Source organism: Stegastes partitus, unplaced genomic scaffold (assembly GCF_000690725.1).
Source record: "Stegastes partitus isolate 25-593 unplaced genomic scaffold, Stegastes_partitus-1.0.2 Scaffold1225, whole genome shotgun sequence".
NCBI lineage: Eukaryota > Metazoa > Chordata > Actinopteri > Pomacentridae > Stegastes > Stegastes partitus.
The window spans coordinates 105032-118197 of record NW_007578956.1 but is presented as its reverse complement, the minus strand read 5'-3'; the positions used below and the strand labels follow the sequence as shown (position 1 = coordinate 118197).

General features: G+C 45.4%; 1 protein-coding gene across 1 annotated transcript in view; it reads right to left on the bottom strand.

The window, feature by feature from the left end:
* The window catches only part of phlpp1 (PH domain and leucine rich repeat protein phosphatase 1), a 41987-nt gene extending 32811 nt beyond the window's left edge, over nt 1-9176 (bottom strand). Inside the window, exon 1 of the mRNA XM_008297504.1 lies at nt 7394-9176. Coding sequence (XP_008295726.1) covers nt 7394-9029 — 1636 coding nt within the window. The 5' untranslated portion in view covers nt 9030-9176. The remainder of the gene's footprint in view (nt 1-7393) is intronic.
* Nucleotides 9177-13166: the final 3990 nt, after the last annotated feature.

The window sequence follows — 13166 nt, the reverse complement described above, 5'->3', positions numbered from 1 at the left end:
GAGAGAGAGAGAGAGAGAGAGAGAGAGCGAGGGGGGGATAGTATAAAGAGAAAGTCTTTAACTGGAGAAACTGGGATGCAGGTAGGAAAGCAAGAGAGGGGAGTTAATAAAATAAAAAATAAACTGTTTATGAGACAGATGCCGTGAACAAAACGGGAACTAGAATAATGCCAGACAAGAGCGGGCATGTCCATGAGAGGGTGAGGGAAAGTGTCAGGGAACTTCCTGGTGCAGCAGGTGACAGCTAAACTTTTTTTTTTTTTTTTCCAGGACCTGGGTAATTATCAAACTGCACGGCTAAACAGCGAGAGACACGCAAATTGCCTCGTTAATGATTGAGACCAGCTGCACGTGGGGTGTTGTCTTCTCACTCTCTCTGGGGCTGACAGTGGGGCTTTCAGCTTGACAGATCTCAGACACAGTGCCATTATATACACTGACATAGCAGCTTAGCGGGCACACCTGTGCAATGTAACGCGGTGTGATGCAATAGCCCTGCAACGAATCTTTAGGACGCCTATTTTTGCACTCGATTTTTGATTAAACACATGGAAATCTTGCATTCGCTTTTATTACTATGTAATTATTCATTTTGTGCGCTTGCTACTGTCATAAAACAATTGCCCTTGTGGCCCATTAAAGTTTATCTCAGTCTATTAATAATCAATCTGCAATAAACTAACTTTCTGAAACTGGGACACTTTTCTGATACTTCCATTTTAAAAAACTGAAAATACAGTTTTCTGTGGGCTCTTGTCATCCCTTTTGGTATGATTTTGATCTCCACCAGCACCTGAGGGAAATATCCTTTTTTTTCTATTTTAGCAGCTAAAGAATCAACTATCTTTCAACATCTAGTCAATAACTTTCTGCAGCTTCGGTGGCACACAGTGGCTTTGAAAACAAGCTAATAGAGCAGTGAGAGTCAATCAAAGCACTAAAACTCAGGGTCATAAAACCAACACAAAAAGGATGTGTTGTGGATACACCTCTAGGATCAAAGTGTAGTCGCTCTGCATTAGTCACCGCTGTGTAATTACGCAGATGTGCTGCTGCACATCACCGGCTTGTCTTCCAGTTTGCTTTCGAGGCCCTTCCCGTTAAAACACCCACTCGCCAATAAGGAAGTATCGTTCTCGTGCCTCAGCGTTTTTTTGACAGCGATGAACTTTAAACTAGGTCACTTCATATCAACAGCTCTGCCTCATTCTATTAGAGCAGAGTCCATAGAAACAGGCTAAGCTCCACCCAAACGCACCTTATCTAGCCGTGTCCAGATGACACAAACAAGGATTCGGGGACAGTCTGGTTACTCTGTGAATTCCATTCACAATGCAATGTTTGCGAAACAATCCATCTCTCCGTCCTTTTGTTTCTGCCAGGCAGGAAGATGTCGCCGTGAAAACACAATATTCAATACAGAGCTGGCCTAAAAAAAAGAAGAAAAAAAAGAGCTGTCCTTTTGCAATTACTCAGAAAATGAAATGGTAAGAAACGAAAAAATTTTAACCACAAAGTGAAATACCCTCTCTGGAGACTCGGGCTTTGTAAAACAAATCAGTGTAAGCACCAGTGGAGTGGTGGTATTTAAAAAAAAACAAAAAAAAAAACAACTCCCATCCAGGAATTGACACAGTTCTGTCCTGCACACTAGCAGGCAAGCAGGCTGCCTGTTCCCTAATCGGAATTTTTGGGCCTCTTTAATGCTGAGAGTTGCAGATGTTGTCTGGTATTAGGCTGTGCTGCCGCTGATCAAAGCTGTGGATAGCGAGCCCCTGCTGGTCTGCCTCTAATCCCCCCCTCATGCATGTGGTCAGGGCAGGGGCTGGTGCTCAGCTCGGGCCCGGGGGACAGTCAGCCCACTTCACGACCCCGCTGAACGGAGGGGGAACCTTTTCGCCGGCCTTTTGCTGGTGAACACCATCTACTCGGACGCTGCGAGGTTTCTGGGGAGCATTTGGCAAGGGCAGCTTGACAGACAGCTGAGAGGCTGGGCTTCTTCCAAAGGGCAGGAAAAGCAACTGCCCTTCCCAACCCCCTTTCCCAATTCCCCATCTAAGATGTGCCGGCTGGCAGACAGCGGTGACATATCAGCATGACATTGCTCAGCCTAGATTCAGCTGCTTACCACAAAGCAATGAGATTTTCAATTGCATATCCCCCTGTTTAGTTTTTTTTCATGCTTCCACAGGGGGCACGAACTAAACACAGCTACATACCAAAGCAAAGCACACAGAGAAAGCTTCAGCGTCCTAGACCTTCAGAAATAATGAGCTGCTCATTTTTACCTTTTAATAATATATTTTAAAGACAATTACGAGGGTGACCGGCGATTCTTGGAATGAGAAGCAATAAGCAAGGGAAGGATAGAGATATGAGAAGATAAATGGAAACTGTCAGATGGTGTGAGGGAGGAGGAGATGCGAGAAAAGATAGCGAGAGGAGAGGGAGGAGGATCGATCATGAGAGAAATTGAGAGAGGGAGGAAGATTCGGTGTGAGAGGAGAGAAGGAGAGGGTGGTAGGATGTCAGCCAAGAAGGCAATCTATATTAGACAGAAAACAGTTCCCCTGGCTTTAACTGCTACAAGCTGACACCACCATCCTCTCCGTGTCTACCTCAGCGGAGACACACGAGTGAATCCTCGGAGATACGCGCATCCAGCTCAGAGTCGAGGCTCTACGGCCACATTTCAGTGATCTGCACGTGTGACCGGCATGTGAAGAGACGCGAAATACACAAATCTACTCTTTGATCGCACGCTTTTTGTCTTGGGCACACGCTAATGAACGCAAAAACCCCCGGCGCACACCGACACATGCGTATTAGATCTGAGCTCTGGAACGTGTGAAATCTGGTTACACAATTACATAATGACTCAGCAATGGGCCATTTAGAAAGACCATTAGCTGTCAGGCGAGGACATGGATGTGAGAAAGGATGAGGCAGCCTAGTGCCTCACTTCTGCAAAGATCTCCCAGGAGCCTTTTGCATACATGGGGATGCTGCGGTTTTGCCGTGTTTCATGGATTTAAGTGAAAGTGACCCTTGAATATTGCAATTCATAAATCCCTGGGGAGCATTATTTGAATAGCAAAAAAATTCATTCAAACTAAAAACCACTGGAAGGGATCCTCGCAGGATGGATCAGTGACCGTTCATAAAAACAAAAAAAAAAGCAAAACAATGACAAAAAAAATTGCGCAGACTGTTCTCCTTCTGCCTTTGAAAATGTTTTCATAGAAATGCAAGTGTGAGTGTGGGCGCAATCTGGCGCGCTGACTGTACGAAGGGAACGACGTGGCACAGACAAGACAAGAGTGAGTGGTGCTCTGCTTAATAGCTGCCACAGAGCCTGCTGGAGAAAGCTGGGAGCTTCATTAAGCCTTTAAACCCTGCAGAGTCCTTTAAGTCATCACGTCACTAGCCACTGCCTCCTCAGAGAGGGCCTGAGGTAAGAGTGGAAAGATACAGTCCTGAACTGATTTTACAAAGGCTTTACAGTAAATTAACTATTATGGAATATTAACCACAGATTTATAACACTAGGAGTCAACCTGAAAGCCCTTTAGATAACTTTCTTGTTATCAGTTGAGTGCATTTATTGTTTTTCTCATTATGATACTGGTTGCCTATTAAGTATGCCATATGGTAAACAGAGCAAAACAGAAAGCACTTGGATGCTACAAGACAGATGTGGGAACGGTAAGTACAAGTGCAGCAATTCCCCTTTGAACCCATTTCTTGCTTGTAAGCCTCAACAGGAACACGCTGTTTAGGTTCCTAAAAACCTGTCTTTCATAGACGCTGCAAAGTTAACCCAGGTGATGACAAAAAAAATAAATAAAAAAATGCAGAATTTGTGCACTGTTAGCCTTGCTGTTGCAGCTAGATCCCAAAGCAATAAAGAGGTAAGTTATTGTCTGACTTTTGTAAATAAGCACCTCGGTAACAGTGAGGCAGTAAGCGTGAAATTACAATTTGTTCTGAGAATCACTCCAAAGAAAACTTCCTATTAAAATAATAAGGTAATAAAAAGAAAAAACAGGGGGCACTATAAAAATGTTATTTTGAGAAACAGAGATAATTCCCATCACTAATGCCGGCAATATTGGGTGAAATTATAATCGCTGTTATTTTTACCATAAACGCTATAAACATTTGTAAGCAGGTGAATGTGACGCTTATGTTTTGCGAAACTAGCGTCATTATCGACCTTATCTCTGCTTTTTATTAGTTCTGCTTGAAGAAATCTCCCCGCCAAGTTCACCCTTCTGCCAGACACTGACAACAACATGGGAATTACCTGAAAATTGGGTGCAGTGTGCTGAAACTGCTATCAACCCTAACTTTGTTTGGCAAAGGCCCAAGCCATAAACCTACATGGTGCTGAAATGAATTAATACCTTGATGGTTTCTAGGCCACTATACTCCGGCGGTCATTAATTTCGCCCATAAAGCGGACCAAATCTTAGCACCACTTTGGATTTACAAGAAACTGCCTTTCAAACATTTCAACTTTAATAGGGTAAGTAAAGAGCTCACAAAAAAAAGTAGTAGGTACGCTGAAGTGCATAGATGAGAGTGTTTCCAAAGCTGAATAGGCTAATGAATCTAAATTATTTAGTGTGCTGCTTTGGTTTGGTTAAGAACTCCAGGTCGTCTGCCTCTTGGGAAACCCTGTGCCAGAACGTGTTCGGGGGTTCAGTGTGTCGTTTCCTTTTCCTGCAAGTCGACACAAACGCCCCTGGGTGAGCCAACGAAGCCATACCTGTCCGGATGAGGACATCTCCTGTTGTCAGAGCAGATATTAACTTGCACCTACACTTTTACCAGGACGGATTAATAAAACCGCAGCTATGACTCAGTGTACGGTTAAGAAAAACCTCTCATAACCTAAGTCTCTGGAGAAAGTGGACTTTTATTTAGAACTGTGGCATTTCGGGCCTGTCTGCAACAGAATGTGCATGTATTGATTATATGAGTCCGTGTATGCTTTTTTTTTTTTTAAAGCTATTTTCCCTTGTACTCAAACTCTAATAAAGCTGGCTAGGCATTACAGAAGACTCCTGTGTGGGCAGCTCTGAAAGGATCACTCATCACCCTGCCAAAGAGGACAGCGGCCCTTTGATCTAGGCAGCCTTCTGTACATGAGTGTGTGTTTGTGTGCGTTTGTGTGTCTAGTAGGGCAAAGTGAGCTCCCTCTCTCTCATCTGGCCACTGCGGAGTCTGTGCACTCAAAGCATGACCTGACCCCGTCAAAGTCAAACTGGTCTCTGCATTGTCCAGAGGATCTGGGAAGATGCACCATAGCAACTCCTCGACTTAACAGCCTCTTCCCATCATTCTCCCGCTCGCCTAATCATGCTGAGTGCTGAGTACCTCATCTGTCACTCGCATTTAAGACACAGTCGAGCATACCCGCCGCTCACATGCTTAATATCTAGGTTACCATTAAAACTGCATCGTGTTCTCATTGAGCAACTGAGCAATAAAACATAGTTTAGATACTGAACTTCCTGCATCAAAAGGCCACAAAAAATGGCCTCTGGTGCTTCACAGCTGTGTCTGAGAGGCAGAATATCAGCTGAGGCTGCTCCTATCTCCACTATCTGAGCAGAACAACCATTCAAAGTCAGCTCAACATGTGTCAGCACAAGTATCCCCTCATGCGCCCCGTCACCCCAACCCCCACACTCCACTTCCTCCTCAGCAGACATGCCTGACATTCTGGAGGAGCCAGCGTACATTCCTCACATGCTTCCATCGTGTAAGGAAACAGAGGAAGAGCAGGCCAGACATGTCACCGGGGCATTAGCTCTGCTTTCTCTTTACAATGCACGCATTTGTGTGTGCATGAGAGTGCTCTTCAATGTCCTTCTGCATGTGGCTGAATGAGAATTAGGCCTCTCGTGCAGCCTGAGTGGTGTGATTGGCTGTGGGGTGGGGGGGGCTGAAGGAGAGCTCAGGTGACCACAGTTAAGCTGTCTCACATGGGATGTGGAGGCGTAGCCGTCAGAGGGGCATCGGGGCTTCTTTTGCACGCCTTCAGCGGCTGCTGCTACTAGTTCATCTCAGCTGACTGCACAGGCACATGTAGGGCTTTAATTTTTTTCTTTTATATATAATTGCACATCCATCCACATGAGCCCAAGCATGCATGCTCATACAGCCGGCCATATGATGCTATCTGAATTAAATCCCTCTAGCAGTACCTCGAGCAAGCCAGCGTTTCAGCAGCACAGTAGGTTATGAGGCGCATGCAACTGCGAAGATGAACACGTGTGGCCATTTCCAGCTTAATGTTGAATAACCTCCAGTTCAACAGCCTCCCGGGACAGGAAGCTACACAGTGTTAGTGTCTCTCTTTTCCACACTTCAGACGCAACAGTTTCTCCTCAACCATCCTCACTAGCCTCACATATCCACTGCCCGCCCCCCCTCCACACCCCGTTTCACTTCCCACAGCAGCAACAGCAATAGCAGCAGTGGTGGAGGCAGTGGCATGGTGAAGAAAAGGGCTTCCTGAGCTTTGGAGGAGCACGTTAACCCAGCTTGGCAGGCAGTTAGTGAGTGTGACAGTAGCCGTGCTGGATGCCAATAGGACAAGCACTGTGCAGCATCTCAATGACCAGAATTCACTGAGTCCACAGAGAGGGTTTATGGTCCTCCCAGCCATACCGCTCCCACCCCTATTCTCCATCCAACCACAAAGGCATTCAGCCTTTTCATTAGGATGATAATGGGGCAAAAGCCGGAAAGGGCCCCATGTCTGAGCACCATAAGTTGTGGTGATGGCTTTGTGGTAATGTCATGCGTGTCCATGGGAGCAAAGTGTGCTGCTACGGGCCAACAAAGACAGTCAAGGCCGGAAGAAACAAAAAAACACTCCTGAAAATTTAGAGGAAGTCCCTGAGGCAAGGTAGATCTGGAAAATCAATAGCCTTTGGACCATGACCTCACTCTGACCCATTCATGCCAGCACACAGTTAAACCTGAACGTGGTAAACCATCACTAGGAAGCAGGCTTAGGCAAACAGACCTTTAATAATAACCCTCCAAACTGCTGTCGCAGTTATCAGCAAAGGTCTTGTGCTGCACTCAAATTAAGACACGAGCTCTGCCTCCCCGTGAAAACAGTCTGTCTCAGCAAAAGGGAAAAGAATTTGTTGATTTGCTCTATTATTACGACTTCCTCACACACACACACCTGCATGAATGCACCCGTCTCATTCTGACACAGGTTGGCAACCTGTTACAAACACTCCAACGTAAAGGACCTGCACTCCAAACTACGTAGTGTGCAGAAAGCAGAAGGCCTCAACAAGTCACAGAAAGAGCAGAAACATGGATCAGGACAGAACGTCACATCAGAACGGATCGTTTCATTTACCTGCATAAAAACGTAACAAGGAGCCAATTTCTGTGTTTAGCCCTTCCTCTTGAACTCTCCACGGGTCCTTAAATCCAAGCTTAAAGAGAAAGTCATTCTGGATCTGCAGAGGCCTCTCATCTGGGCTAAGCCTCCTGACAGCTTCACCATGCAGCTGAACATACAGTGTGGGGATGGAATCACAGGAATCTCCATTGTGGTGTGCTGTCAGCCCTGATTTTACAGCACCCTGGACACAGTCCGGATCTTGGATGTCAGGTGTATTACCTGTAGAACAGGCTCTTGACAATGAGCCGGCACTACTGCTGGGTGGCAGGCTGCCCAGACTGTGTGGGCTGAGTCTGCTATCTGGCCCCATATTGTTTGTCATGTCGTTTAAATGCCCCATGTTGCACTGCTTGTAATTGGCGGTGACGGCGGCGATGCCATTGGTGTGGTGCTGGGAGATGGGGTCCATGCTGGTGCTCGACGCAGGACAGTCGAGCTCCAGTTCGTCTGAGGAGCTGCCGTACATGTCATGGCCCTCCGTGGCACTGTCAAAGGAGGGACTGAGGATGGACGCCTCTGTACCCAGAATCATGTCATCGCTGAGGGAGTCCCTGTGCTCACTGAGCCGGGCCCCAGAGCTCAGGTCATCAAACGCACTGCTCTCCACATCTGAGCCAGAGTTTAATCCATAGCTGTCCACACCATTCCTGTGCTCTGAATCATCGTCATTGGGGGTATCCATGTTAGAGTTAGAGTTCAAGTCTGACAGTGAGCACGTTATGTTGTCTTGTGACTCTGATTCCGGGGTGAAAAGTTTTCCATCAACGTCCTGTTGCTTTTGCCTGTCATCTGCATTCTCCATGAGCAGCAGTCTCAACCTGTCACTGGGATGGCTCCTTAATTCTGTGGATTCCAGGGGAGTCAGGTGGTTGCATTTTATACTTGAGTCCTCTTTCACTTTGCACGGATTATCACTATATTCATACTTCACATTGCAGTTGCCATTTTGATCAGTCTTGGAGCTATCTTTACAAAAAATGCGCATAACGGAGCTCGACTTGCTGCAGAGTTTACTCAGTCGGAGCGCCACCTCGCCGGCTGTGGTGTCCATAGTGCAAAGGACCGGCCTGGGATATGAGGGCGTCAGTCTGTCGTGGACATGTACGGAGCCCCGGTGGAGGTCTGCTCTCACCCACTCGCGATCTGCGGGCTGCAGCTGCATGTTCTGTCGGTGCTTCAGGAGAGTCTTCCGATCCAGACTCCGAGTGTGCAGAGACGCAGAGGACAGGGCCGAGTTCATCTTCGCGCCGCAGGCGGCGGTGACAGCTGAGGTGGCGGTAGAGGCTGCAGCTGCGGCGGAGAGGTTCCTCTTCAAGCGCCGCCGTCTCAACAGGAGGGAGCTGGAGTTGCTGGATGAGCTCCGGCCATTAGACGCTACGGCTCGGTTTGACGCACTAGATCCCGCCGTGGAGCCGGAATGAGAGAGGCCATTCCCGTTCCTTGCCTCTACGCGGGAGGGTGCCAAATGTCCACCGCCATCATCCGCTGGAGTCCCCCGGGCGACAGACAGTCCGCTGGGCTTCTTCATTAACTTGGTCGCGCCTCCATCCGACGCGCCGTCCTCAGCGACAGCCTGCACACTTTCCATCTGTGCCAATGAAAAGTCCCCCTGTCTAAATAAATAACGGTGCGCACTTGGTAACACCTACAAGCTCTACATTTAAAAGCCTGAATTCGTGCCCGCCGTGATAAATGTCCGCCGACTGGGCGGTGTTGCAGAGTTATTCCACTAGTAGTCATTCACTTCTCGCCGTCCTTTCCCTGTCGGAGTCTCCTCCGCCGCTCCAGAAAAAAACATTTTACTGATTAAATCGCTGGGAAGAGTCAGGGGCTGAACAGGGCGGAGACGTGACTGTGCGTCCCATTTGGACCAAAATACAGTACTAGAATATGAAATGAACGTCGGCCGACCTCCTACGCAAATACCGACTGATATATATTCATGAGGAGGACACAAGATGGGGTCGCTAACAACAACGCAGTGCATTGTGGGAAGTGTATTGTGCTGGAAAGCGGGACGCCGTCGCCCGCCGCGGTGTCGTAAATACATTTCCCAGAATGCGTCGCTTCGGCTCCAGTCAAGCGAGGCGGTGAACGGCGGAGAGGCGTAAACATAGCTCCTATAAAATGTGCGAGACGCAGAAGTGGCTCGTCCTCTGGCTGCTGCGGGGTTTGTCTTCTCCCGTTACAGCGGAGGAAAGTCGCAAATTAAACCGCTTGCTGCTGAAAAGTTGTTTTGTCGGAGTCAACTGTTGAATACGTGGTGGGAAACTTTCCGCCGCGGCCTCGTGTTGAGTTCACGAACAGCTGCGAGCAAAGCGGATGTTTGTCGTTAATAAAGTGCTTAAACTTCCGCGGTTTGGCTGAATGAAGCTTCGCTGTAGGTCTAATTACTTTAGTGGTGACGAGGCACCATCTCATCAGGACGCCATTTCACAAGGCCTCACAGACCGGCTCCTGCGCTCAGACCCGCATTATGTTGTGTTTCTCGCCATCTAGTGGCGCAAAGCGGTGAGCTGCTGAGGACGCAGCGACCCCTGAGCAGGAGGAAGGCCGCCGTCCGGGTCACCTTCTCCTTCTCTGGCTGTCTGTCTGAGTTCAGTAAATACAACAAAGTCACGTCTGGTATTTATAGCAGCACGTTGAAAACAGCTGTCGAGCCGAAGTGCTTTACGGCAGAGAGATGAGACTTGTCGAGTGTAGCAAACATGTTGTGATTTATGACGTTGAGTGTGTTAAAAATGTATAATATTTAAATTTCCCCGACTAAAGTGAACTCTATGTTTAACCCTCCTGTTATCTCTGGGGTCAATTTGATCCCATTCAATGTTTAACATCTCTAAATAAGTCAGCATTTTTTCTGTTTTATTTAAAGGGCTATTTCCACACAAACTTGGGTAATAATTTAAATTCTGATATTTTCTGGAGGTTTAAATTGCTGGAGTTAAATTGAACCCAAGGATAAAAGATGTCAGTACATTTGAAGGTAGAAGAGGGTTAAGAGCCTACAGTAATATGAATTATGGAGGTTTATCTGACTAATTTAAAAATTAGACCCTCCTAAACTATATATCCATCTATTATCTCTACACCTTAATCCTCATTAGGGTCATGGGGGGCTGGAGTCTATCCCAGCTGACTCAGGGTGAAGGCAGGTTCACCTGGACAGGTAACCAGTCTATCACAGGGCTACACTTAGAGACAGACAACCAAGCACACTCACATTCACACCTACGGACACTTTAGAATCACCAATTAACCTCAACATGTTTCTGGACTGTGGGAGGAAGAACCTGGAGAGAACCCACGCTGCACAGGGAGAACATGGAGACTCCACGCAGGAAGATCCCCGGTGTCCTCACCAGGGATCTTCTACCTTGCAGCCCCTAAACTATACAGTGAATCCAAAAATTCCCTTTAAACATACTGTTAGCAGTGGAGAAGAATTCCCATATAACAGATGGAGACTTCCAGCAGAACCAGGCACAGGGAAGGCTGATGTCTGCCTCGACCGGTCGGGAAAAAGGGATTTCAGAAACAAATAAACAAGAGAACACAAACACTAGACAGGTTGGTAGAAACGGTGAGCAAAGATTGGACCAGTGCAGCTGCAGAGAGAAGACAAAGCACCAACTATAGGAGAGAGAAGACACAAAGTTAATGATCTGCACCAGTGTATATAAATGCATGGAGAAGATGACATGGAAGCCAGCCGTATGAGCAGGATAGCTACGGTTGTTGGCTAGAAAAATCTGAATCTATTATAGCAATAGAGTAAAAACTAAGTGGAAATCAGGAAACAGCAGCGTGACAAAAGCAACGAAGAGTTGACATGACAAGAGCAGCTTCAGGAAGAACTTAAAGAAAAGCCTGAGAGATTCATTTTGATTTGAACTTCATAATAGTGGGACAGGCTTAACGTGGAATCTTAGACTGGACCAGAGTCAGAGCACCTTTTGGACACGAGTGGGGAATAAAGGAAGTAAAAGGGGTTGTAGGAATATTATAAGCTACACACGGAAATCCAGCTTCACTGTCAAATGCATAGTGTTTCATAGAATTATTTCCTCCTGAAAATTTACATATTCTGTGGCTGCTAATTGCAATGCAAAACAGTGCGACATCTGCATTGTACTTCTCTGTGTGGGATTTTCCATCATTATGCAAAGTCCCACCACAATGCAAAAGACGGAAACTGGAGATGCTTTTGAGGGTTAGTTCATGTCACTGTATCAAATATCATATGGCAGCAGTATGCAGATCAATACAACTACTACTACTAATAATAATAATATATAATCTCACTACTGTGGCTTTTCAACCCTCCAGTGTGCTTAACTTTTGTCTGTAAATCCAACATGTTTGTGAAGGTGACAAGCTGATGTTTGAATATGTGAGGCCTGCAGAAAATGATTAGAGTGTTATTATGTTCTGTCTAGTCACAGCTGCCTCACTTGCATACATACAGATTTTATTTTATAGTTTTTTCCCCAATAAATCTGACTGTAATTAACAGATATTAAAGTGAATGAACCAAGCCTCTACTGCAGTACACTCCAAAAAGTTATTCAGAGAGTTTGTTACTGCCACCAAAATAAAAGCATGGTTCCAAGATTTTTTTAATAATAATAAATAAATCATACTTGTTGATTTAGACAAACCTTTTTAGTTCCAAACAATGTTTTCAAGAGTTGTTTTGACATTATCATGTCAGTGATTACACCAACTTAATGTCATGTGCAATTTAAACTGACATTTCTGCATCGATTGATTGAAAACAACATTCAGGTTTTAGTAAATTAATCAAATTGGCTTGACAACTTAAATTTATCCTCTTTGGTCCTTAACTACTTGTATTTATGCAACCAGTTTATTAGTCATTTTAAATATTTTCCATAACTCAACACAGTTTGACTGAATATAATTTCATATGAATTTGCAACAACTCAAAACAAAACTGATGCAAACTGTTGCAGTATTTTTTTTTTCATACTAAACATTTGACATTTTCAAGTCTGCTTTAAAATAATACTTATATCTGTATGTATAGTGAAGTGGGGTTTTTTTTTTCTTGCTGTAATTTTTCCTCCTCTTCACGCAGGTCATTAAAGATCCCCTCCTAATGCATTTCGTCCATGAGTAAGTGAATATGCTTCTGTCGTGTTCACTTGACCTTAAGACAGACTTGAAAATCGTGCACCTATCCTTCAAATGAAAATGTCAAACATTAACTTGTCTTTCCATTAGAGCTGCTGCAGCATCGTGCTCCCCTGGCTGCGTTTAAGCATGCAACGTGTGACTCCTGTTACATTTCTTAAGAGTCATGTGTTTTATATATATATATCTAAATGGCTCCCTTATTTGCAAGCCAGTGCAGATCTTCCTCATTTTAAAATAGGACATGTTTGAAGCTCAAACTCTTGCAGTATGTGTGCCAATAAAGTATTAATAAGGAATTCCCTCATGATCCAAGCCTGACTTGTCAGCATCTAAATTTAAGTCTAGGCTATGGATTACAGGATTAATTCTGTTAAAACTAAGTGTGGCTAATGAGGAAAGAGAAAAAAAGGTTCTAAATCTCTAACAGGGGTGATTCACTAAAGCAAGCTGGGTGTCAAATAACCATTAAAATGATGTATTACTTTTGACCCTGAGCCAACTGATGCAACCGAGTTTGTAGAAATTGCAAATTCTGTTTAAAGTATTAAACAAATTTAGGAAATTT